We start from the raw sequence: 27,718 nt of genomic DNA, 5'->3' as shown, positions 1-27,718 counted from the left end.
TGTGTCCTCATGTAATGGAACTGGTGCTATGTAAAGCGCTCCGATACCCGATTCGGGTCAAGTTCGTGCTATATAAAACTCTGTAAAAAAAGGTCATTAATTAAGACACAAGTGTGATCTAAGTGATCCTGCTTAGACAAGGCTAGTTTTACAGTAGCCGTGCTGCAATGAAGCCAAAGCGTATTGCAAATCAATACAGAGCATAAGGTCTCCGAGCCTGTTCAGCAGATATCAGGCAGAAACAGAAAAAGTTAGAAACTTGGGAATTTTTACTAGAAGTGATGGAGATTCTCCAGAAACATTTTGTACGGTTTAAATATTCACAGATTGCAAGAACACTTGAAGTCCAAACAATCACAGAACTGAAAATAATTACTTGATTTTTCAACAGATTTCTTCATGGAACCAATCTAAAATCAACTGCTACTCAGGCGAACATTATTTGTTCCTTTGACTATTGGACAACCTTGTTTCAGGATGAGCTTCTGTTGCTGTCGTCAATTGGGCATTCATTGCTTTGAAATCCTACAAAAGACTCAATAAATGAAACAAGGCAGCTGCTGAGCAGCAAAAACAGAATGACTATATTTCTGAATAAATAACAGTTTAATTACATTATTGAAATAAAATATACCATGATAGTAATACATTGTACATGTTACAGAAGTACTATTCTGCTTTAGGTAGTCGAATGGTTGAAGCTAATTTAAAGACAATCTTACCAGTACTTGTATACAAAGTTTTTACAAGTTACAAAACAAAAGATATTGCAGCGGTTTACAAGGATGTTACTAGCTCAACAAACATCTAACAATACAATAATCTGTTTAGAGGATGTGAAAATGGAAGAGTTACAGACAGTAAAGAGTTGTGGTCTTCCATTTTGAAACACTGGAAAAAATGTTTGGCGTGTTTAATGCTCTAATATTAAGACAGACTCCCGCCACATTGTAGTTCACCTTAGCGGGAGCAGCATACACATGTTTTATAAGCCATATTAATGTTTTAAGATGTCACAGGAGCATAAAGATCTGTCTATCCTACGACTGGTGATTTTAGATCACTATGGGTCCTTCTCTGGCTATTCATCATATATATATTTACATACATTCTTCCTGATACAAGTACACAAAATGTTTCGTCCATCTCAAAATTGGCATTTTCAACATTTCATCGAAGGTCCAGAGCAAGAAAACATTTATAGCAATTGCCAACAGCAGATAGAAGACAGTTTCATATGATACAAATATACATTTCTGACTCTAAAGATTTAATCTTTGTACATGATATGATTGGTCTCATGATAGACATTCAACGATGGAATATGAAGCTTGAGGCAACTTTTTTTGTAGGCAAAGACGGGTGGAAATAGTTATGTGGATACGTGTTAAAGCATTGATGGAAATGATTTGCTATGCTACTAACTATAACTGGTACAGTAAATTAAAGATAATTCTAGCTGAAGCATAGGTTAAATATGGGTTGAAAAGACTTTTTGCACAAAACAAGTATACCATATTATAACTTGATATACCGTTGTTTGCAGTCAACTGCTTAAACTAGCAAATGACGAAGGAAATGAATGTTCACCAGTTACCATACATGTAGATGGACATTTCGTAAGATACAAGGTAATGTTTCACAGAGCACAGCTTATTATTAGCTTAAATGATGAAAAAGCACCAGGTCTGGTGCCATGGCAGCCCCATTGTCCCTTAATTTATTACATACAAATAGAATTTCAAATGCACAAAAATGCTCTACAGTGGTGTTGCATTCACAGAAAGACAGTTTCCAAAAAAGGGGTCTCCTAAAATGATTTCACAGTGGGGTTTATTAGATTTGGATAGAGTGAGAATCTCAGTCCTTCTGCCATGTCTTCAAAACATACTCAGGTAAGGCCCTCTGCATGACTTTGCTAGCGGTGATGCCAGTGGTTTCTTAACTACGACCCACATGACTTCATCTATGGCGGCCCAGAATTGGAAACCCATACACAAAAGCCTTATAGTAGAACTACATTTCATAACTTATGCATGGTGCCAGGTATGCAGAAATTCCTTCAGTACTAGAGGTCAACACATGCATATCTTACAATCCATAGCTCCAATTTGTTTTGTCTTCTAAGTATCTGTTGTCATGGGTTCCTCCCCTCTCCCACCGGTCATGAATACTGCTCATACTTGACCACTGCAAATACTGAACATGCGTGGTGCCTTCCCATCATGTAGAGCAGCTGAACTTTCACCTTTGATAACACTCATTTTTTATTACAAAAATAATATCCAGCATCACTTTCTTTTACTAGGGATTCTCCGAATCTAAAACTGTTTTCTCTTCCCTAATATGCTGAAAGAACTCAATTTTTGAAACAGAATCCTTGTGCAAAACGTGCAACAACTTGTAAAGGTAACACTTGGCCACAGCTGCATCTTTGCAGTTATACTATGACCCACATATTTACAATACAGTACACGAAAAAGCACACACGCACACAGCCGTCCACCATATTTATATACACGTCCACACAGAACAGATTTTATCCTAAAATACTTTTTCACCTCTTCAAGTAAACATCGCAAAAAAGAAAACAACATTAGACTTCCCTGGCTTGGAGCCTACCAAGTGCTGCCATCTGAGAGACTTTGCTAATCAAACCCCGTCCCCACCCTCTAGTTTACAGCTAGTTCCCCTGCAGTGGGACAGCACACCCACGCAGGCGCAGAGTCGCTTGAACTATTCCCTTATACTTATTTACTTCCGGTCATGCTAGCCAGCTAGCCGTCTCCCCTGCCTCTAAGACAGTAAAGTAGAGATTGTGCAGAATACAAGTGTTCCTCTGTCACGATGCAATCAATTACTCACAAATGACTTAAAAAAACATCCCAACTCGAGAAACCAGCACCTGCTTTCTCTGAATTCCTTTAGACCATATTCACAAAAATACATCACATTATAGCAAAGTGCATACAGATATTAGGTTCTCTACGTGAAAAAAATAAACAATGCTGACATTTGTAATAGCGAAAGAACAAACAGATTGCTTTTACAGTGGTATGATGCCAGCACAGTTCCCTGTCAATATTATTGCATTAACATTGAAGTGTCGAATTTTTAATATTAATTAATTCGAGGGAAGTATTTGCACAAGAATTTGTAACACACAGCAATTTAGTGCATAAATCCTGTATAAATAAATCCCTCATTAGTGTAAATGCAGGTATTTCTCTGGGTCCACTGGAGACCAGGAGAGTTGAAGGTGTCTCTCAAGAGCCCTCTAATTGAGTGTTTTCGTTGCGGTTTACACCTACGATACATTGTTTGCATGGTTTCCAATGACATCTTTTTATTTTTTTAGTTAGACAACCACACGCATCATGCCAACACGCACAGATGCTCAAGCGGAAAGAGCACGGGTTGTAATACCCCTAAAATGGGTTACAGCGGATCTAAGAGAGGGGATCAATTCACAAACCATTGGCCAATTTCACAAAATAATGAGAAACAATCTTGAAAATATGTTTCTCACGAAAATGTTTCAAATTAAACCAAGGAGAGTGGATTTTCATATAATTACAACCATGACTTCGTTAATCCAATCTGATGAAAGACAGTTGCATTTGTTGAAACTAAGCAGTGCTGGAGATGCAATTTTCTTTTCAAACTTCCCATTTTCCTGAACGCTTCCAAAAACATTCATGAAGTAAATCATTCTTACCACGACCAGCAATTTTCCAATCCAATATGCAAGTCAGTGGATGCCCAAATATACCTACATTTTGAAATGCTCCTCCCAGCAAGTTTAATAATTTTTGTTTTGATTTTACAAGCTAACGGTCAGGAGTGTTTCTCAGTATGCAATCATACCTTACAGGTGAGCATATTGATCTCCTGAAAGCCTCTTTAACGGTAGCGCATGGCTTCATCTTGGACAATAAGCTCATATGGACAGAGGAACATAGCAGCATAGGAAATTTCGTACCATATGCACTACCAACTTCTTTTTTTTTTTTTACTTGTTAGTGGTGTCTCTGATCACTGATCAATCCAACCTCTAATCTTGATTTGAGATTTATTTCTTTTAATGTGCATCCATCACAGTTGTAGTCTTTTGGGATATTGAAGAGGGTAGGCAATGGGATTGTTAATCATATAATCCAGAAGGGTCAAGCTTGAACACATCCTGTTGACTTTTTTAAAAGATTTATAGATGTGTAGACCGAATATTACTATACAACCTATACTGCTTCACCAGATGTTTCTGTGGAGACAGACATGGTCACTTTGGCGATTTTAACCGTGCTCTTAATACAGTTTTCAGCAGCCCTGTGAACATTTCCTGCATTATTCCCATGCCTGTGCTGATAGTCTGATTCCATACTGTTGTCAAGAGGTTGTGATGTCCCTGAGCAAGAGGGGCACATGCTCCAGAAAGCATGCCTCAAGTCTTGGCTCCGCAGAGCATAGATGATGGGATTCACTGTCGAATTCATTAGGCAGAGCATGCTGCAGAAGGCAAAAACAGTCTTGACGGGGTTATTCATCTTTCCAAAGACATCGTAGACCATAATGGCAAGGAGCGGGCCCCAGCAGATAATGAGAACAACCAGAATAAGGACCAGGGTTTTGGCTAACCGGATGTCCATGCGCGTCTGTTCCGGTCTAGTGATCTGTACTTTGCCATCTTCCGAAGTGTGAATAATTATACTCTTTTGAGCGCCCCGTTGCAACATTCGAACAGCATGACTGTGGGCCTTCCAAAGTATGTAAACATAGGCATACACAATGAACAGCAGGAGTATACTTGTGACCCCAATCCAGAACATTAAATAGTTCTCATCGATAAGTGGGAATATGTCGGAGCAGACCGATTTGAGTTTTTTGCAGTTCCAGCCAAGTAAAGGAAGTACAGCAATAATAATAGCAATGGTCCACATCATGCAGAATGCGATGACCGCTTTTGTCCTTGTCACTATCCTTTTATAAGCAAGTGGCCTATGTATGGAAATATACCTGTCTATAGCAGTGAGAAAAAGGCTACCTACTGAAGCTGTGAATGAGGCTGTAACTCCTCCCAATTTGAACAAGAAGACATTGGGGCTATCTTTTCGATGAAACACGTGAAAGTCAAGAAAACTGTAGACAAAGATGACACTTCCAAGGAGATCAGCCACAGCTAAGCTGCCAATAAAGTGGTAGGAGGGTCTGCATCGGAGGGTCCGAGATTGTAGAATGACACACAGTACTAAAAAGTTCTCCAGGACTGTGAAGGTGCCTAGCGTAAGGGAAAGGACTGCAATGATCAGCTGTTGGCTTGCAGTTAGAATCATGAAGCACTCCATGTCCATGAAATTTTCCCCACATCTGATGTTATCGTCATTTTCCTTGAATGTTGATACAGACCGATTAAAAAACTCAGTGACATTAAACTGATCCAGAGGATAGAAGCTGAGCAGATTATCATCTCCTATAGTCATTTTGTCTGAAGAGTGATCACTCCTGAAGGAGGACAAAGGTAACTTTTGTGGGAAATACCCAAGTTTGGAGGCCATTTCGCCCTTAGTGTCTTCGTACTGAACGTCGTTGGAACCCATGTAGAGAAGGTCAGTTGTGATGGTTCGAAAAGTTGTGTCTGCAAGGCCATCCAGGATCGACTTCATAACCTTTGCTTTTGATCACACAGGCATCTTCAAGAATGGACGAAGTATCCTGTAGAGAAAAAACAGAAGGTCCATAAATGAAAATGAACAAGTAGAGCATTTTGCATTATGTACATGAAGTTTTTTTTGTAGATAATTTATCACCAGGCTCTGATGATTTATTGTCCATACATAGATAATCAATTGGTTGGTGGGTCAATTGTAAGAAACACCAAACTAATTAAAAATATTAGAACCTATCCTGTTACACAAACAAATATAAGTAAGGTTACATGACTCAACACAAACTCCCTACCTTAAGTGGAGCTTTCATCAAGATCATGTAATATTGTGATGTGAAATATAGGGGTGCATTATTTTGTACTTTATTTATTATTGCAGGCTCGTTCTTGTATTACTTCTAATAACTTGTTTCAAGCACGCAGTAATGTGACACTGCCCTAAACTCTATTGTGGACAGATCAGGCAGCCGTTCATTGCCATCAGGAGATTTGAGGAAAGTCATACACTGCCATCAAACACCTTCTTTATGGCCAGAAGCAGGGTGAAGATAAGAAACCTCTTCCAAGCCATAGAGACTGTCCTGGGGTCTCTGTGTGCCACCTCTCTCATAAACACTGAGGAAAAGTGGGGGCCCAAATGCTGCCTCATGTCCTCCTTGCATCAGTAATTCCAAACATGCAGCACAGTGCCCCAGTCTTGCCCCAGCACAGACCAGGACAATGGATGAGTAGAACATGATGGCTGAAACACATCTAGTAAAAAATCACAATTCCATATGCAGCAACTTCTTCGAAGGATCCCAACCCAGAAAGGTAGATGATTAATGGAAGGGGGGATAAATGTTTTTTTCGAATCAGTTTTATGATCAAGTAATACAATGGGGCAGATTTACATGCCCCTTGCACCTCTTTTATGGTGTCGTTGCGTCACTTTTGTGATGCAGCGCCGGCACAAAGCCAGCGCCAGGCTGCGGGGTATTTACAACGTGATGCATCTGGGAGATGCGTCACGTTGTAAATCCCTGTGCCACATGTAGGTGTTCCGGCACAGGGGGTGGTGTTCCGGCGCAGGGTGTGGGGGCATTCCGGTGCAGGAACGCCTCCTAAAAGTGGCTGAGTGAAATCTACAAGATTTTACTCAGTCACTTTTAAGCCCATGCTGCGTCAAAACCCTGCGCCTGCTTGAAGCAGGCGTAAGGATTGACGCAGCATTTTAAATATAGGGTACCCCCGCGCCTTGCTGGAGCTGCATTGTGCTTGTGACACAACTCCAGCAATGCGCCACCTTTACGGCACAGATGCGTCACGCATCTGTCCATTTTCGCCCCATGGAGCGCTACATTGTAAATGCGGCACATCCATGGTGGCGCAGCCGTGACGCACAGTAACTGGCGCTTCCCTGCTGATATGCAGGGATGCGCCAGTTATTGTAAATCTGCCCCAATGTTTTTAGCGTGAAGACTGCTATCCTGAAGGCGACTCAATTAGTATGACAGTTTCTGCCACTCCTCGCTTGGTAGCTAACAATATGTTGCATTCTGCATGTAGTCTAGATTTTAAATTGTGGATTTGTGCTTAAAATCCCAGGGGATCTTGACTAAAAACCTATTAATAAATAAAGGTGTCAAACGTGTCATGATGCCTCTTGGCAACTATGGAAACAGTGGGGTAATATATTATAAGAAATAAAGTACCCTACACAGCACAGGAAAATTATATTGCAACTCACCTCACTGTTCTGTAAACTTATAAAGCCACTAAGTATGTGACATTATTCTTGTATATGGCCAGATAACTTTTAGTCATATAATTAACAGTCAGGGTACCTGTCAAATTCAAAAGTCTTTATTTCGATTATTAAATCATAAAAGACGTTTACAACAGCTAAGCATATTCCATAGTAAAAAATTTAAAATAACCCTCCAGTAACAGCTAATGACAATCGCAATACGCCGCATCAATTATAGGCCATCCATCAAAAATTTAAACACATAGATTAAATGCATATAAGCAGATGTTCAGTTATTAATTAAAACAGGTTAAAAACATAAATATACAAGTCATATACATATATATATATATACAATTCATTTCATTTTACAGGTATTATTTTTTAAAAAAAACATTTATATTATTATAAAATTATAATTTAATAAATTCATAATTAAACACATTCTATAATCTCAGGTGACATGGGCCCGTGAGAAACCATTTTAAAAGAGCCACTAAAATGTCACTGTAGGCTCATTTTACGAACCCGGATGATCCACATCCACTGGAGGAACTTAGCCACAGCTATAACCACAGCCTGGGAATTGTCAGTTCGAAGGATCCTGACAGACTCACAACCTGTTTTGAGACCTAACTGAACACAAATGGGTTTTAACCAAGATTTCCTAGGAACCTTGTATTCGGGGCAGGCAAATAGTATGTGCCCAATGCCTTCCCGCTGAGTGGGACAGAAGGGACTGACAGAGCCTTGTCCCTCTCGCCACCTTGCAGTGAAGGCATTGAGTGGTAGTGTCCCCACCCTGAACTGATGATATTTCTTCCTGTCCCCCGGGATAGTAATCCAGTCCAAATAACCCTCAAGGGCTGGAGAATGTTTCATTCCCAGGAATTCCGCCGTTAGTGTTGGTTCAATAGAGCGGCTGAATCTTTTAACCTCAAGCATGTTCCAGTACAGGTCTCTAAATATTTTTCTAGGTGGAAAGGAATCCCCTGTTGGGTCATCCCACAATGTGGATAGGCCCATAGCCATATATATTGCCTTTACCTCCCTTAACCATAATATTTTGTGAGCCCTGTCAGCGTCTCTAACCTCCAGAAAGGCTCGAGCATACTGGGAGAGTTCTGGAGTGACCCATAATCTCCTCCAGTAGGCAGCTGATCTATATCTGGCCATATCTTCGAGGCATTGAGTTCCCAGGTCATAGCGGAGAGGAATCAGCGGGGTAGAAGCCGGAAGGCCTGTAATATTGCGCAAGAATTTACTTTGCGCGCCCGTCAGCTTCTTTAAGTCACTAAAACCCCACAATTCCGCCCCATAGAGGACTGCCGCGCCAACTTTGGCATCATAGATCTTTAAAACCGGGGTAATTGGCCTAGTGTGTGACAAATAAAATTCCTTAGTGAGTGCTCCCGTCAGATGAGCATGCTTCGTAACCAGCTGGTTAGTGTGATGTCTCCAGTCTAATTTGGATGATAGGGTAATACCCAAATAAGTAAAGACTTGGGTTTGTTCCAGTTGGACCCCATCCATAACCACCTTCCCTCTAACATATTTACTTTTATGTAAGACCATGAACTTAGTCTTAGCTGTATTAATGACAAGTCCATGGTCGTTGCAGAAGACTTCAAAAACATCAATGGCCTTCTGAAGTCCCTGCTGTGTTTTGGAGATTAGTAACGTGTCATTTGCAAACATCAACAGGGGGATCAGCTTACCATCCAACTTCGGTGCATCAGTTGGTTGCTGATCATAGTAGCTGATCACCCTGTTGATGTATAGTGAGAAAAGAGTAGGGGCTAGTACGCACCCTTGGGCAACTCCCCTTGCGATTGGGAATTTATCAGTAACACTCCCCTGCTGGTTCCAACAGACTCTGGCAAAATTTTCCTCATGTAGTCTAATTAAGAGAGACAGAATATCTAATGGGATGCCCTGATCTTGTAAAACTGCCCACAGTTTTGCACGTGGCACTAGATCGAACGCCGATTTAAGATCAACGAAAGCTGCAAACAGCATACCACCCCCCTAGTAGAACTACACGCCAGTATATTAAAACAAGTCTAAAAACTTGGTCAACCGTACTGGTATGGCTGCGAAACCCAGCCTGGAGAGGTGATAGAACATTGTTGGCCTCTATCCAACCCTGGATACGCTGCAATAAGAGCCTCGCCACCACCTTTTGTATGCATGCTATGAGGCTGATTGGCCTGTAATTTCCTGGGTCCGAGCATTCCCCCTTCTTAAAGATTGGAATAATCTCGGCACCCTTCCAGGACTCCAGTATAGGTGAGCCCATAGCAATGCCATTGGCTAACAAGTGGATATAAGAAGCCCAAAGATCTTTGTCATGCATGAAGAGGTCCGCTGGAACTAAATCTAGGCCTGGAGCTCTAGCTTTAGGGATACTGTTCAAAGTCTTAATAACTTCTATTCTGGAAAAGGAAAGGTGATTTGTGCCCTGGGTCATATTGGAAAGGACCTCACACTCATCACCATTTTTATCAGTAGACGCAAACTGGGATGCATAGTGGGCAACCCAGGCATCAGGCGAAACATAATTAATAGGTTTGCCCCTTTTAGCCCCCCTTCCCCATTTGACCATATCCCAGAAGGAGCACATTGATCTTTCTCCACTGGCACTCAGCAGCTCCCTCCAGTATTCATCATCCCAATCACGTTTTGCCTTATATTAGGTTTTCTTATACATGACACGGGCAGTCTTGATCCTGACTATATCTTTGGTTTTAACTGCGTCGGATAGAGCCTTATACGCAACCCTACAAGACTTGCCATACCATTGGTCTTCCTTCCTCACTGGCCTACTCTGTTTTTTAGTCACCTTTTTAACAAAATAACATCTTAACTGGTTACAAAATGTATCATGGATCAGGCCAGTATTTGATACGACTTCATCCACAGTGGAGTTGTTCTGGAGTTCCAATATAGCCTGGACTGTTAAATCCCTCATTGCAACAATATTTTCTTCATTTATTGCACAATTAGCCCATCTTACTCGTCTATAATCGTTTGAGAGGGCTATTTCCACACAATCATTACGGCCCTCACTGTTGGGTAATTCAAATAGCCTGAATGATAGAATTAATGGGTCGTGGTCGCTCTCTACCCTTGCCACTATCCGCATATCCTCAATACTGGCCCAGTTCTCTTTGTTAGTGAGGATATAATCTATACGGCTGTGGGATACGCCATTGTTAAAGGTAGAAGCGCCCTGTTTGTCGGAACCCATTCTTCCATTTGTAGCCCGTAAGCCGTGCTCTACACATAGGACTTTAAGTTGCAGCGCGGCCTCAGTCCATCTTTTAATGGGTGGTATTGTCAGTTGAGGGATATTCCAGATGTAGTCCTCTTCCACCGTTAGGTCTATGTCATAGCTGTCTAGAGGTTCGAAACAACAATTAAAAACTCCAGCTACAATAATATTACCCTTTGGGCAGTAACATTTAAGAAGAGCGTCTAGATGGTCTACTGCTTCAGTGGGTTTACCACCTGGCAGCCCCCTAGAGTAAATATTAAAAATAAATAAATCCTTATGATCAATACATTTAAGTTTGATTAACAAGATATCTGGACTGTTAGTATCTAGCTGGGTAGAGGAATACCTACTATCCTGCTTTACCCATGTAAGTAAACCTCCCTTTGGTCTCCCCCGCAAGCTAGGGCTAGCTGGAATATAGAAATTTAAATATCCTTGCCTAAATTCCGGGGTAACCTGCCATGTTTCCTGGAAAAGAATTATATCCCTGGAATCTAAAAATGCTAACCAATCCAGGGATGTTACTTTACTTCTTAGTCCTGCCACATTCCATGAAACCAAAGTAGCTACATATCGATGGTTGGCATTGTTAAATTGAACAGGGGAACCAGTACCCCCCAAACCATCCTCTATTAATGCACCCCTGAATTTGGAAGTCTTTTCTATCTCATGATTTGAGTCAGTTCTGCTCTTTGTTAAGCTATCGATCCGAAAAAAGATAGGATCTTCCAATTAGATATTTATCGGGGGACAAAGTTCTGTATCATTTCTAGATAGCCGCGATTCCTCGAGGTCTCCCCCCTCAGTTGGAGGGAGTCGATCGTTCATATCTAGAGAGTTAAAGACCTCAAATCTATTACTTAGCGGTAGGGTACTGTGTAAAGGGACAACCACTGGCAAACACTGGTCCTTTGTAAGTGTTCCTACTTCGGGCCTTGGGAGGTAAAAATAACCCAATGGAAGGACATTTACAGAGTCGTGATGAATCCTAAACGATCTGGTCTGCCTAAGAATAAGTCTGACCAATTCTGGTGAGCCAAAATTTACAATAACGCAGTCCCCCTGCATTCCCTTGTTTAGATGTCCCAACCAAGATACTCTACAAACCATCTTGAAATTGGCATATAAATGTTCTCCCAAAACAGTTTTAATACTCAAGAAATGTAGGGCCTTATTTTTCAATGATGACCAATGCTCTAGCTCACCATCTGGAAGTTTGGGGACATTAGCCAAAATAACAGGCCTCCGGGGGTAAATGAAGAGTAACTTCTCTTGAAAAAATTTTAACATTACAGAATAATCTCCCACTCGGGCCCTTAGGGGGAGACTTAACTGGGGGATTTACGAATGGTGGTAACTAGAGGTGGCCCCGGGGCTGTAGTGACTTTAGTACTAGTAGTCTTCGAACTTCCTAGGTCAATAGGCTTTTTACCTACGGGAACAGGAACATTTATAATTGGTGCTAATGTTTTCTGAACCCCTTTGTCAGGCTCACGGCCATTTCTAAGATGGCTTTCCATAGAATCCAGCCTGCGTTCTATCATCTCAAGTTTCTTCATTACTGGACGAAGAAGGGCTCCGAATAACTCCTCAATATGCCCAATCAACTCTGGCATAGTTCCTTCAATAGAACCATTTGGAGGAAGGGACTGTGTATCAGACCTGAGATCGGGCGCTGAACAAAACATTTGAGAAATAGAATTTTCTTGATTTTCACCCAACCCAATTGCAGAATTTGTATTTTTGGCTAGCTTTGCTTGTTGGTGGCTACCTTTCGGGGGGCCATGAGCTTTTCTCTTCACTGGTTGATCTTTCTTTCTAGCCCCAGGAGGTAGTTGTGGCTGCCTGGTACGTGTAACTGGAGGGGAGGGTGAAAGGCTATGTGTAGATGAACCATCTGAATTTAGAGTGTGCAAAACTGCCACACTATGATCCAAGGGGGGCGGTACCGGCACCTGTAAGGAATCCGAGTTTGGGCATATAATGTCAGAAACATGTGGGGCTGCAACTAAATCAGGGTTATAATGTGAACTTTGTAACGGCTCTAGTGAGAGTCTCCTTTCAACTAGTGCTATCTCCTTATTAATTTCCACTTTGGCCGTTTTAAAAGTGCATCTATTGTCCCAGCACCACCACCACCCCTCCGCAAAATTTTGCTCATTATTGATGATAATAACAGCCTTCCAGAACCAAAATAATTAATTGGTGAACCCTCCTACCTCAAGATAATACAGACGAGCAGGACTCTTAAGATAACAATTATACCGTCATATCAAGATTATCACAATGTTAGGGGGGTGGTCCGTCCCGTCCTCCTCCGTCCCCGGACGGCCACAGACGGCCCGCCCTTTTCCCAGGCTTAGCCCGGCGCAGACCGCGCGCGGGCCCGCGACACGGGGGCTGTCCGTTATTTCAAGCGCCTCTGGGCGCACAGGTGGCGTGGTGACTTCCGCCGCTGGGGAGCCGCTAAGGAGCCTGGGTCTTGTGGTCCTCTTCTCGGCGGCCTGCTCGGGTGGTAGGGAGCGGCGGTGAGAGGACCAGCAGCACAAGGAACCCCCGAGTATCAGCAGCAGGGAAAGGTGAAGGATTCAAGCCCCCACAGTCCAAAAAGTAAGTGCGATAACACCCGCTCCGCCGAGGCTGTCCGTTATTTCAAGCGCCTCCGGGCGCACAGGTGGCGTGGTGACTTCTGCCGCTGGGGAGCCGCTAAGGAGCCTGGGTCTTGTGGTCCTCTTCTCGGCGGCCTACTCGGGTGGTAGGGAGCGGCGGCGAGAGGACCAGCAGCACAAGGAACCCCCGAGTGTCAGCAGCAGGGTAAGGTGAAGGATTCAAGCCCCCACAGTCCAAAAAGTAAGTGCGGTAACACCCGCTCTGCCGAGGCTGTCCGTTATTTCAAGCGCCCCTGGGCGCACAGGTGGCATGGTGACTTCCGCCGCTGGGGGGCCGCTAAGGAGCCTGGGTCTTGTGGTCCTCTTCTCGGTGGCCTGCTCGGGTGGTAGGGAGCGGCGGCGAGAGGACCAGCAGCATAAGGAACCCCCGAGTGTCAGCAGCAGGGAAAGGTGAAGGATTCAAGCCCCCACAGTCCAAAAAGTAAGTGCGGTAACCCTCCAAAAAGTAAGTGCGGTAAGGGTACCTGTCCTTAAATAGTTTTCTGCCTACAAGGTTTTTATTTTTACCAACCTTGATGGAGCATCAGTAAGGGCTAGACAGGTTAAATAAACTTAGATTTTGTTACAAGGGCATATATGCTATAGTTGATAAATCGATCAATATTGTAAACATGTAGCCATTAATTTACGAGAAAGGATTATTACTGGTCTCTGATTGAATATAGTTTTACAATAACATCCACTGTCGCTTCTTAGTAGCTAGACTAGATATAATGGAGGACTTTTATACCGACTGAAACAGCAATTTTCATTGTTTTCCTCTTGGGATCTCACACAGAGATGCTGATAACCATGCTTGTTCCTGCATAAACTGGAGCAAGATGCAAAGAACTGGCTAAATTTAGGTTTTGTAGCTGTTAAACATACAGCATCTTAAAAGTTGCCCCCGTTTCCTTTTTTCATTAGACTAAAACGTGTTTCTTTCGGTTGATATTATATAGATAGAAACAGTTAAAACAGCATATGAATAATTCACATTTTACTTTGCCTGAAATACTGCTGCTGTGAGACACTCAGCTTATTTAAGATTCACGGAGAGGCAGAGAAGATTCAAATATACTGTGTAAAAGAAGGGCTGGCTGTGCTTTGCAGTTTTGAACAACTGCTCTGTATGAAAGTAACCCTTTCCGAAACAGTCGTTCAGTTTAGTACTATATAGCAATAGGCATCACCATAATATTTTTGTAAAACACAAATATGAAAGGCAACCAAGTTGTCTTTTTTCATATTTTGCTCTCCTTTGCACTCCTACATTCTTTATACCCTGCATGATTTGTTTATCTCTTGCCCTCCACGTTTTGCTTCTTTCCCATCCTATCTCTCTGCTAGGGTTTCATAACATTGCCGTAACTGGGAAAAAAGTAAAACAAGCATTGACAAAGCCAATAGGTCCTTCCTATGAAAGCTATTGGCTTTGGCAATGTTTTGTAGCCATGCTGTACATCAGCATGGATGCTTTGCAGTGTGGTTAAAACTCAGTGCATTAGTGCAGGATGCATCATACTCCTTTTTATTATTATTAGATTAAGCCATGCTGCAAAGGAGCCATGCTGCGATAAGCATGGCTACAAATCATTGCAGAAATTGGCAATGCCCATACTGTACAGCATGAACAAATGGCAATGGCAGAGCCAATAGTCTCAAAGGCAAGACATACTATCTTTGCCAATGCTTTTTTAGGTCTTGGGACAACATCCCTGTGTTTGCAAAAAAATCCTATCACGTAAAGAGCCCAATTGCTCTCATGTCCATGTCTTAGTGAAAATACATTTGGAAGCAGATAACATCTGTTGCCCAAATAAACATCCATTTCAAAGGAGAAAAGGGCTTCTTTGAAGTGCATGTGGCATAGTAAAACAAAGCTACAAATGTCAAGAGGTTCAACAAGGATGACAGGGGAGAAGAGAAAATAGAAGTAGTGCCTCAATCACAGTGGAAGGACAAGCTGAAACAAACAGTACTTGGGCAATATTCCAGCCAACCAAAGAGGAAGAAAAGCAGCAGACCCTGGCAAATTAGAAGGCAGCAAATAAGAGTGACAAAGAAGCCAACTAACAGTAAGAAATGAGCGGGCTGCAAACCCCTTGTTGTGTACAATATCTCTTGGAAGCGAGAGCGCATGCAGTGCATATGCTGTCGCAGTCTAGATCTAAAAACTTAAGTAGCTAATGCGAGTGAGAAGCTTCTCACTTCAAGGGCCTTCTTTCTGGAATTTCTTAGTATTGGACATTTGGCCAGCTTCCTCCATGATCACCTTTGAAAGGCTTTGAATACATACTTATTTTAGGTAACACTTAGAGACTTTTCAGATAGGTAGAGAGCACATCATAAATTTTAGCAATCAGTCAGTCCTCTTCTTTTGAACCTATACCTGCTCAAATGTTGTTACTGTTTTAACCACCATAATGTAACTTCACAAAGCTGCCTTTGATAGCCCCTTCCAACTTTGGTGGCATTCAAAAGGTGTGAAACTCCATGCCTTTGGACCCAATGACAATAAAGTTAAATTATATGTTACCCTGATTACATCACCAGAAGTTACATCTCTCAAGTGAAACGAATCGGTAATTAGTATAAGATTAGTAATATGATGCATATTGTTAGTAAACCAGATAGGAGGGTGTTTTTGGTAAACAAACATAGATTATGTATTGTAATGCAATAATGCTGTTGATGATAAATGGCATTTTGTTCTTTCTCAATCAACCGTTAGTGTGCCATTTGGTTACCATCATTAAGTAGCAGTTGTGCAGCCATAATAAGTGGTAGACACTTTCTTACAAAACGCTCACAAGATAGCAGCTCCAATGAATACCCACCCATATAGTTTCTAAATTCATACGGAGTTCACATGCTGATATGGCACACATCCTATTTCCCACAACAGATTTTTTGCTTGACCTATATTTTGGATGAGAGAAAGTTTTGCAGTAGGCATGAGCATAAGAAAAAAAGATAAGCCATGATTCACATAGCTCAACAATCAGTGTTTAGCGATGTTATTTTCATGTAATAACAAAGCATTGGGAAAGTCATTAGGTGTGGTGTTTTCTGCCAAACATGTGGCTTAAACAATGTTTGTTTTGCTTTCGCATGGATTTTACAAAGCATCATTGTGAGGTAAGCTACTAAGGCCCTTGTCAACCTAAAAATAATTTTTGCTGAAAGCAAAAACATGTTTTGTCTCTGAAAGCACACTGAGCCATCACAGTCCCTGGTATTCAAGGTAACTATTTTGCGTGTGGATGTTGTCCTTGTGAAAATGGCAAAATGCTGTCAGTCACAGTGAAGTTAGGCAATCGATGCAGTGAGCTGAATCATTGCCTCATGATGTATGCTATAGTGGGTGGAACAAAAATGTGAATGACACAATAACAGACAATGGCTGATGAGGGCTGGGTCTATGTTGGAAGTAACCTCAAAAGGTCATGTCTCACACCAGACCTACCCTTTGCATTCTGGCCAATACCCTACCAGAGGGACCTCACCTAGGCTTTTCATTTCCACCTCATTTCAGATTAGTTTTTAAAAACACTTTGAAAGTGATTTGATATTGATGGTGCAACTGACCATGACACTTCCTATCATGCTGTGTCACTCATGGGCCACAGCAAAATCATGGGTCAAAGTTTATGGAAGTGGCAACTTTCAAACTAGACAAGAGAGCCCTGCAATCCCTCTTACAGCATAACTCTTCTAACCCTTTCCTTAACTCCTGATTTTTCTAGCCACACCTACCTTCTTGTTTCCTCTCAGTTTTCATTTGACCAGAGTTTACTAAAGGTCAATGTCCTGAACTCTTGTGTGCGCCAAGCTACTGAAATCTGACTGCCTGCATGAGTTCACCAATTATATTTTTAATATGTCCAATGAGTGTCCCCTTATGTAAAAAGTTACCTCCATTGCTATGATCAGCGTTTCGCAATGGTGGCCACTTTTGCTCAAACATTACATACAATATGGCAGTGCCAGAATTTTCTTAATACTGCTTCTCTTGCACTATGAAGGTCCCTATGTCAAAGGTTATGCCTAATATATCAAGGACCACATTTTGTCATGGATGGCCCCATGACCTTGCCACAGTAGTCTTCCCATGTGCCAAGAATTTCCTCCAATGTGCCATCACAAGCAATTTACCACAAGTGCCAACTATGCCAAGAATGTTCTCCAGGAGGCCAGAGCTGGCATGTTTTTATGAGTGCTCCATGCCAATATTTACCTACAGTGCCAGCAGTAGCATTTTGCCGAGGGTATCCCATTTGCAAGTATCGCCTCCAGTATTCAAGGGCCAACAGTTTGTCAACTATGCTTCTATAAGACAAGAAGCATGCCAGGTCCAAGAGCGGAACTGGAAACATAACACATGCTCACTTTCATTCACTTATTCACACTCATTCTATCATTAGCATTGACTTGCTCTCATTCATTTTAACCTACTCTTGTGCACTCACTCTCACCCTGAATCACTCATTTTCATTCTCCCACTCTTACTCTGACTCACTTATACTTACTGACTCATTTTGACACACACACACATACATCCACAATCCCTTCTACAAACATATATGCTCACACATATACATACTCTCTCACCCAAACTCACTCTCACCCTCATGCATGCATGCAACATAAATTAAAAGCATTTTATTTTCCTGCCCTAAAACTCCGGTGAAGGTCCAGATCTTGCTTTTCCATTTTTCAATACACTAATAGTGAATAATAAACTACTATTTACTATTAAGGTAATAAATATGAGCAGAAGATGAGGATAGAGCCTGACTCTGATAATGCGAGACAACCTTGTGTTCTTGGCACTGATTTTACCACCTCTGAGGCAAGGGATCACAAAGGCAGTGCCAGGGAAAGCAAGGGGTAAGATAGGGGTAACAACTGAGACCCTTGGTGACCCCTAAAGTATGTCTCACCTCAGGCAATTCTTTGCAAAAATGTTGTTGCCAGAGCTTAATGTTACCTCATTATGTCAAGTGGTTTATATAAATGATGGGACTGCAGGCAATAATCTGGCTCTATAGAATTTCAAAAGTCTGAGAGATGTCCCTGTTCCGGATCACAGTAGAAGTGCACGATGATAATTCTGTAAACAACCCCAATTGAGGGCACAATACGGGGTGTAGGTCAGCATAGAGGTGCTTTGTTCGTGAGAGTACTTAAAACATCTCAGAATAAGGACATCAGTGCACTGCATAAATCAGTATAGGGATGAACCTGGAGAGTCTGTTAGAAGCATCGGTACCAGTGCAAAGCGCACGTCAATATAAAGAATATTGTGAGAACTCTTGGTGGAATATTCACAAGCTCCTTGTGCCACCAGAGCGTAACTTTCGGTGATGGTCCTGCAGTGCAAATCACAAAATCATATCTATGAGGCCACGCATAGACACTATCCATGGCTTTGAATGGCCTCATAGCTATAAGTAAGACAATGCAGTGCCAATTGCTGCCTTGCGTGGCGCTCGGGAGGTGTTCCATGGGTGATACAGTGGGTTGTCCCACACAACACCCATGGATTTTGACACTTTCCCCGATTTCCGAGAGCATGTAAACCTTGGGAGGTGCCAAAACCTTACACCACCTGAGATGAGGCATAACGAGGAAAAATACATTTATTTTGCCTAGTTTTTCCTCTTTCTAGCACCAATGAAGAGGAAAAGGATATAAATGCATTGTATTGTATAAATATGGAGCATTCCTGCCCTTTCACTTTTGCATAGGGGAGTGCAGCAAGCTGGCTTGCTGTGCAGCCCTATGAAAAATCCAAATTAATGAGGGCCTTGATGTCCAAGTAGTGGGAGATTTATGGTCATGTCAGGTCTGACTAGTTGCACACTATGACAGCTTTGAATGTCGCCACACTAGGATGTCTTTCAAAATTGCATTATGATTTTTTTTCCAGTTGATTTCAGTTGCAAAATAATTACTCCATAATTTGTCTGGATGTGTCAATGTGCAGAATAGTCTCCACTGAAACATGCACTGAACTACAATTAGCTAATCTGGATGTGGGCAAGAACCACTCAACCGTCTAATCTTCAAAGTTGGTAAACGGAGCACAACAACTAAAATTATAATTACATTGGGTAATAATAACATCAGTTATTTACAGTGCAGATGTGCAGAATGAAGAGCTATATAAAAACTTAGGGGCTTATTTAGAAGCCCAAAGCACTGCCGATGTGTTTTTGACGCACTGGTAGCGCAGTATGCAGACCCATATCTATGAGACCACACAAAGCCACTTTGCGTGGCATTTCATGGTGTTGTAGAAATGGAGTAAGGCAAAACAGTGCAAGTCACTGATTTGCCTTACTCTGTGTCAAAGAGGCGTCCCATGGGTGTTGCAGTGGGTTTTCCCACACAACACCCAGGGATTCTGACGCATTCCCAGATTTACGAGGACTTTTAAACCTGGCAATGTGTCAAAAGCCTACGCTTCTCCAAGAGAGGCGTAACGAGGAGAAATCATTTTATTATTTCTCCTTGTTTTTTCCTCTTTCTATTTGCGTTGCATTCTGCAGCCCACATATAAGGAGGAACATGTCTCCATTGATTGTTTGTGTGCAGGAAGGTTTCCCTTCCTGCCCAAAAAATCATTCCTATGATGCACAAACCCTTGCATGATGGTGCAAGGGTGCCTGCGTTGGCTCAGGCAGCCCATTGTGTGAAAATGCAGTGGAAAAGAACAGGAATGTGCCGTATCACATAGATACAGCGCATTCATACCCTTTTCTTTTGGCACAGGGCAGCGCAGCAAAGTGACCTAATGTGCTTTTCTGCAGCAAGTGCATCCAGGCCAATAGATCTAACTCTCACACTAAGAAGTGGAGGTGGATGTGAAGCGAGCAGTTTCAGGCTTCATCAGCTCACTAAGGACATTCCTGCTTTCAACAAAGTAAGAGAACAATCTTCTAATGGATTTTCTTTTATTAAAAAACAAGGACATCGTGTGCTGTAGAACAGAAAGCTTGGGCTGATGTAGAGCCTGGCCTCTGGTTCATATTACGAGTGAGGGTTTCCCTGAAGGAAGTGGTCAGTGACTATATTTTGCTCTCCAGATGATGACTTTGTTCTTTCACTTCTAAACTTACCCAGCCTCATTTCCACTGCAATAAATCTGCAGCAGCTAATAAGCATGCATTCCCTTAGTGTTAAGTGATTGCCTCCCATTCCAGGCAAAACCGCACACACTACCTGCTTGGAGAGTTATTACAATAATTAACAGAGTTTACTTCTTCTCCCCCCCCCTCCCCTTCCCTCCCCTTTTTCTTTCTATTTCTCAATAAATCAAACTTAAAAAAAACAGAGTTTACTTCTAAAAACATTAAATGACATTGACATTGCCTTTACATTTTGCTTTCTCCAGCCATGTTAATGGTGGGTTTATGGCTATACTGTTACTGCGTATTGTTTAATTTAGACATAGATTTACATTCTGAAAGTAAACTTATAAAATAGAGACCACTTGGATAGCAACTGCATACCATGGTTCCTCTGTATTATTGTGTGAGTCTGGTGACTTGTAGTAATAGATGAATGTTGCAGACCAGAAAATTAAATAGGAGACCCAAAGGGTCTGGCTTGGCTCCAAAAGGCCGAACACAAGCGGAGCCCTAAATCGTGCAGTAAAGTAACGTAAAAATATGATTAAAATCCTTCAGATTTCAAAACAGTGTACTCTTTTTCCATGTGGAATCGTTTCATTTTAGCATATTAAATTATGGCGCTGCATTGAGTGTCATTTATTAGAAGGGATAGTTCTTCAGCAAAGGTATCTCTCTGAAAGATAGAATATATTTGTTTTTGTTCAACATCCTAAAAAAACAATTGTGGAACACGTTTTCATATTTTACGGTTTAATCAAATGAATCGAATCATGCCAAAAAAGTAAAAGGTAAAATGTTTTCCTTTTTTAACCAATTACCCAAAATACAGGAAAAAACTTTACATTTGGTTGAAAATACCATTATGGTTAAGGGTTTATTTTTAGATCGAGCATTCGAGACCTCTTGTATATACTTTAGTATATACTTATATGTGTATGTTCTTTGTGGGCTCTGGAGATCAGCCCTAGGACTTGTCTGCTTCCACTTAGGGACTTTTTTTCTGTTTAACTACTTCTATTTAAATGTCTTGATAGAAAACGACCAGTAGAGGTGAGTAAAATACCAGAATTACTTTCTGCTTGTTCAACTGCCTCTATTTAACTGTCTTGATAGAAAACGACCAGTAGAGGTCAGTAAAATACCAGAATTGCTTTCTGCTGAGGGACTTTCTTTTTTTAATGTTTCTGGCAACTGCCTCTATTTAACTTTCTTGATACAAAACAACCAGCAGAGGTCAGTAAAATAGCAGAATCACTTTAGCATTCTCTAGATTCCAGTCCATAGAAATTGTGTTCCATGAGCACGCGTAGACAATAATATTATTTTAGTTCTTGTATTTTCAGTGATATGATGACCACCAAAGGCCCTGATTTTATATTAAAAACAGAGCTTTGGACTATACCATTTCCATCTGAAAGGCAATATGTATCTCCATGTGTTCCCATGCCTGGTGTGTCACACAGTTTGGTGCTTACATTCCCTCAATGTTAAAGAACAGTAGATGTTTCAGCACCCAGGCTAATATGCTGCAGAGCTAAATTCATATAAGGTCCCCAAGGCGAGATAGATTACATTGCAAATGTTTGTTTTATCTGCAGTGAAGGATGAGTGAGCTTCAGGCCCTGTCTACCGATGAACTGTACACGGTATTCCATTATAACAAAATGTCATTAAGAACTTACCCTTCTTTTCTTCCAAAAATTGTTTCTCATTCTCACATTTATCAGACGATTTTCTTGCCTACTTTTTCCTATATTCAGCGCCCCTGGGAAAAGTCTTTCCATACCCTTGATGTCAAGAAGGATTCACATTATTCTATCGGACAAGACTAAAGACATTCTTAATGTCAAAGTGCTCTTTGTCAATTATGGTGCTGTAAAGAAAAATCTAGACTTCTCTCAACATGTCATTGAAAGGTTAAGAGGTTAATGGGTCTTTTCCTGTTAAGGGTAGGACCCATTCCAAAAGAGGGAAGGCAGCTAATGCAGCTCTGTTGGCAAAGGCCCCTGTTTCTGACATTTGTAAGGCAGCTTCTTGGAAATCAGTCCATGTGTTTGATTAACGTAAGTGTCTGGACCCAAACTCCAAAACAGATACTATGTGGGCCAGGCTTTTGTCTGTGACTTATTTGCCTGTGAGAATAGGGTAGGGCTTGCTTGAACACTACCTTTTATAACTTTGAGTGAGAACCCTGCATTGAAGAAGTTAAAGTAAATTAATTCAGGTTACTCACCATTAGTTTTCTCAGTGAATTCAGAATAACGCAATTTCTGTCCATGTATCTCTTCCCTTGGAACAAAAAAAACCGGCCTAACTGATACCCAGCTGAGCAAGACATGAAATGCCAGTCTTCCAAGATTCTTAAAGGACCAGATTTTAGTTGCTAATACAAGTGTGCTTTGGGGCACAATTCCTGTTTGCTCTAAATGCACTGGTGTTTTCATCCAATTGTACTATATTTTGGCTAAATGTAACAATTGCATTTGTGTCATGTTTTTGTGTATTTGGTTTAATTGGAAAGCAATTGAATCTCACATAAGGAAAGAGATAGTCTACCTTACATGAATTCAGAGAGTATAGCTACCACAAAGAGCTAGATTTACGGTTAAGTAACTTTTCCTTTCCAAACCTGAAACTGGAAACATTCATAATCTCCCAAGCCCAATGTCATTCAGTACACTGCATTAAATAAATGTAAACTAAAAACTAAAAAAATGTACTAAGTTAAGGGACGGCCACACATTTTCGTTTATGCTGATATCACAGCTTCCAGTATTTACCACCGAGAAGGCATTCAGGAGAGGCTCAATGCCTCATTACTGAAAGTTTGAGCTATTGGTGTTGCATTATTACTTGCAACGCCAATGGCTCAAACATTTAGTAATGCTAGACCTATTGCATTGCAAATGCTTGTTTTTCTAGTTGGCCCCCACCTCTCTCACCAACAGGGATCTGAGATCATATAGGAGTCACCCTTAGTCCTATCCCACTTGAGTTTATCCACCCTCTCCCAGTCAGCGAATTAAGCCCAGCACACATGGTATTGACATCATCAGTTGCATTTAATTGAACCTATGTATTTTTGCAGCTGTTTCAATGTGAGCTTCAGGTTAGCAGGCAGGGTAGGGCTGGAGACTAAGATCAGCCCTGGTAGAAATCTTCAAATCATCCCCACGCAGCAAGAGGCCATGACTACAATTGGACCATTGGGACATGATGACTGGGTGATGCAGCTCATCATGCCCTGAAAGCAGCCCCTATTGGCTGCATCCTACTGGGGATATAGCAGAGAAGCAGAATGGCCAATCCTGCCCTGTTTGCAGGCCTAAAACAGCAACAGCCTTCAGGAGCATTCAGCACAAGGCCTAGTGCAGAGTATACAGGACAGCAACATGCCACTTTGGAAAGCTATGGTGCTGAGTTGATAAAACACAGTAAGGCGATTGCTGTCAGTTCAAACTAAACAGGCCCATCCACACATGGTACAAATCATGCTAAGGTGGATCGGCTTGCTCATTACCAATCCAACAGGAGGACAGGCCAAGCATGTATCTGTGCAATGCATGTGTTCACCACATCAATTCTGGGTTTCTAAAGTTTTGCTACAACATTTGATAGAGCAACCAGTGTAGTGCTCCAGCCAGTGGATTGCATTACTTCTAGCTCTGGGCCACGCTGCCACTACACTGCCGGGGTGAAAATTGCAAAAAACACAGTTGATGGACAGAATGTAGAACAATGTCATACATTCACCCCAGTACAAGGATCTGGGCCTAAATCCATCGTTTTTTGCACTGCACACCACCCTGGGTTAGACACTGGCTATATGCAAATCAGCTCTGACCCTGTGCCTCATGGGAACAGTCCAGTCCGAACTACCAAGCCATGTCTTTCCCAGACCGGAATGAAGCATCCAAGGACCGGTTTCTGGCTATCAGCCTTCATCAGCCTGGATAGCTTTACTCCAGTGGTGTGGAGAGCCTGGGACTCACGTCTGAGCATACCCAGCCCACTCGGGGTGAAAATTGCAAAAAACACAGTTGATGGACACTACACTGCCTACGCCATCAATAGCTAGAGCTCAACTGTGTCACCATCTAGCTTCCACCTTGCTTCAGTATTTGCAGTCAAGTATACTGATTTAAGCATTTCTGAACTAACTCATACACTTTAGCACAGGCAGCGCACTTATGTTTATTTAGCCAGTGCTTAATTTGTAAAAAAATGAAGTGCCAGGGCCCTCATCAGAAGGCCTCTTCACCCATTGCCCCTGGGCCGCAAATGACAGAACCAACACAACTACTAAACATCACACCTTACAAGTGTAACAATTCAGACTATTTGAGGCCCCCATGCCTATAAGAATGGCTTGGGTTGCAAGTATTAGTCAAAGTTTAATGTATACTAAATTAATAAATGACTGTTGTGTTCATCTCTAATTTAGACAAACATGCCACCATGTGGCAGACCTACATAAGTGCCAGTGTTTACAATTAAGTGCCACTGCCAAGCACCAGAAATGACTGGATCAAATTAAGCACTGCCAATGCTTAATTTGAGCCAATGGTTGCCTGTGGAAGCAACCAACACTGACTTTTGGGGACTGGTACCTATTTTTCCTTTTCAGACAATTCCTGAGAGCAAGAAAGAGAAAATACATAAATGGGAAAGAAGGAGGAAGAGAAAGGCGGGAAAACTGACACCAAGAGAGAAAGCAGAAACCGGCAAAAGTAAGATAAATATGCAGGGAGTGCTTGCCCGTGGATTAAAAGGTCCCAAGTTGGATTCATGTCTACACAGCCTTGCTCTTTGGAGGGCTGATATTTAATAGTACCTTCTGCTGACTTCCAAGCAGCGCTCTGGGCACCAGCACTTATTATTTTGAAAATTAGGCACTGAGGATGGTAAAACTAAACACTCTGAAATGAAATGCTACAGAACGGAAGTGGTAATTTCTCCAATAGATTAGTATAAGGAGGAAATGATGTCATCACTGCTTTCCTGAGCACTATACAATAATATCCTTCTGTAAAACAGATCACAGATTTCTGACAGTGATCTATTTCGAATTACTGGGTAACACGTGATGTGTTTCATTTCTTTTATCATCAAAACAGTTAGGCGGCAGACTTTTTATCTGCAATGTAAAAGTGAAATGACACCCGGTTTGCCACTCGCTAGAAACATGGCATAATGCCTGTGAGACAGGTCCACCTGACAGATATCTGCACAATCATCCTCCTCTAAATCTCCTGCTGTTTGACCTTCTCAGCCTCCCTCTCCTCTTTCCTCATGGGCTCAATCCTTTCAAAGTTGATGATGTTATCTTCAGTCTCCAAATCGCCGGTCTCTGCCTGCTTAGACTCATCGACATTCCTCTACTCATCTTCAATGGAGGGGACTCGATCCTTAAGGAACTCCAGGTTTCTCTGGGTGGTGCCCATGGCTTGGTGCCCCATTTGCTTTTTAAGTCTCGTCCTCATAGTCCTCAATACTGTGGTCCTTCAGGAGACACAAGTTGCACTCCTCATGGTGTCCCTCTGTCTGAACTTGTGATGGAAGTTGGGGCAAAATTTAAAGGGGGTTGTTCTCTATGAATCTGCATTCTCTGACCACGTGGTACTCACCAGTGAGGCTCCGTGTCAGGATCGAGGAGGCTCAGCTACTCTGTCCTTCAAATGCTGTACTTCATGGTGACTTCAGTGCTTCTCGGTGGAAAAAACATTGGTGTTTTTCACTGTTTTGATGAAATTCTTCGGAGCTCCTCTGCCATACTTCTTGACCCAACAGCAAAACAAATAATATGAGGATGGCGATCATGCACAGGAACCTCCAGGGCCCACCTCTGACATCAGACGGGGGTTGACTTATTACCAAATGGTGGTCTACGACGCCCAAAAGAAACAAAAAACAGAGAAGTCAGACAAAACATGATTCTGGACCCAACCACTAGATGGCAGAATAGATGTGCAGCATGTAAATCCAGAAAAGGAATCATGCTTCGAAACAGACCTTGTGTTACCCGGTACATCAAAACTGATCACCGCAGGAAATCTATGTGCTGATGGATAATATTGTAAAATGCTCAGAAAAGCATTGATGACATCATTTTCTCCATATATGAATTCATCGGAGAAATGATCACTTCTGTTCTGTAGTATTCTGTTTCCGAGAGTTTAGTTTTACCATATTCTTCAAAATCAAGCAAAATGGCAGTGGTGGCCGATACTAAACAATACTGATCAGGTGGGTGAATAGTGCATGGAGGTGGAGAGGGGGCCTGCGGGAAGCACGAAGAGAGCGGGCGGCGGGGAGGGCAGCGCAGGGATTGGCCTGAGCAGGCTGAACAGATGCTCCGCTCAGGACAGGGAGTCAATGGGGGATTTCTCCAGTCCAGCTGTTCAATATTATCGGGAGGGAGAAACCTAAGTGGGCATGTGTGTTTGGCCGGTCTGAGACAGCCGGCCAAACACATATGTGCACTTAAAAGTGCACATAGCACTCCTCCTCCCCCTCCCATGCTGCGGCCAGCCCCTCCCTGCACAAGCTGGCTTGGAGCCGGCAAATGAAAAATAAATTGATACTAAGATATAGTTTTATTTTTCACTTGCTGGCTCAGATCCAGTGGAGCAATGCTCCTCCGTGATTGCAGAGGAGCCACTGCTGCTAAATGTCCGTAAAGCAGAAAGATATTAATGCAGCACGATATGCAGATTAAGTTGTACAGAAATATCAGTATTTCAAATTACCCATTGAGTCATGGAAGGCTAGCGTGTGTTCTAGCTGCTCTGTAGCACGATTCCTTCACTTGCAGACTATTATGGGGAAAACCCACTCCACAAACATAGGGGAAGATTTACAAGCCCCTTGCACCACTTTTGCGTCATTTTTAACATGGGAAAGTGGTGCAAAAGTGGCCAAAGAGGCTTGTAAATCTGCCACATAGCATTTAATGCTGTTATATTTGGGGTTCAACTGGTGAAGTAAGAGAGGTTAGTTACACCAATGCAAAAAGTCATCTCAACGGAAACTCGTTTTTGAGGCTCACCAAATAATGATTGTATTAATAAAAAGATGTAGTAAAGGGTCACACTTAAGTGCTCTGAAAAAGACCTGCTTCAAAAGTACAGAAACTCCCTGAGCTGTTCCCACTCTTGGTACTGACCCATAATCCCAGGGTTCCCACGAAAGATTTGTCATAGAAAGAATTCAGTTCTTTAATTTCGTTAAGGCGCACCACAGGCAAGATTGGTTTTCCAA

The 27,718-nt window shown here is 42.0% G+C and overlaps 1 protein-coding gene across 1 annotated transcript in view; it reads right to left on the bottom strand.

Moving 5' to 3' along the window:
* Positions 1-587: 587 nt before the first annotated feature.
* CNR1 (cannabinoid receptor 1) overlaps positions 588-27,718 on the bottom strand; it is a 156,118-nt gene continuing 128,987 nt past the window's right edge. Inside the window, exon 2 of the mRNA XM_078648304.1 lies at positions 588-5,709. Coding sequence (XP_078504430.1) covers positions 4,239-5,660 — 1,422 coding nt within the window. The 5' untranslated portion in view covers positions 5,661-5,709 and the 3' untranslated portion in view covers positions 588-4,238. The remainder of the gene's footprint in view (positions 5,710-27,718) is intronic.

This window comes from Lissotriton helveticus, chromosome 6 (assembly GCF_964261635.1).
Source record: "Lissotriton helveticus chromosome 6, aLisHel1.1, whole genome shotgun sequence".
Taxonomy (NCBI): Eukaryota; Metazoa; Chordata; class Amphibia; order Caudata; family Salamandridae; genus Lissotriton; species Lissotriton helveticus.
The sequence above is the reverse complement of the archived record's forward strand: the minus strand, read 5'-3'. Positions and strand labels throughout refer to the sequence as shown.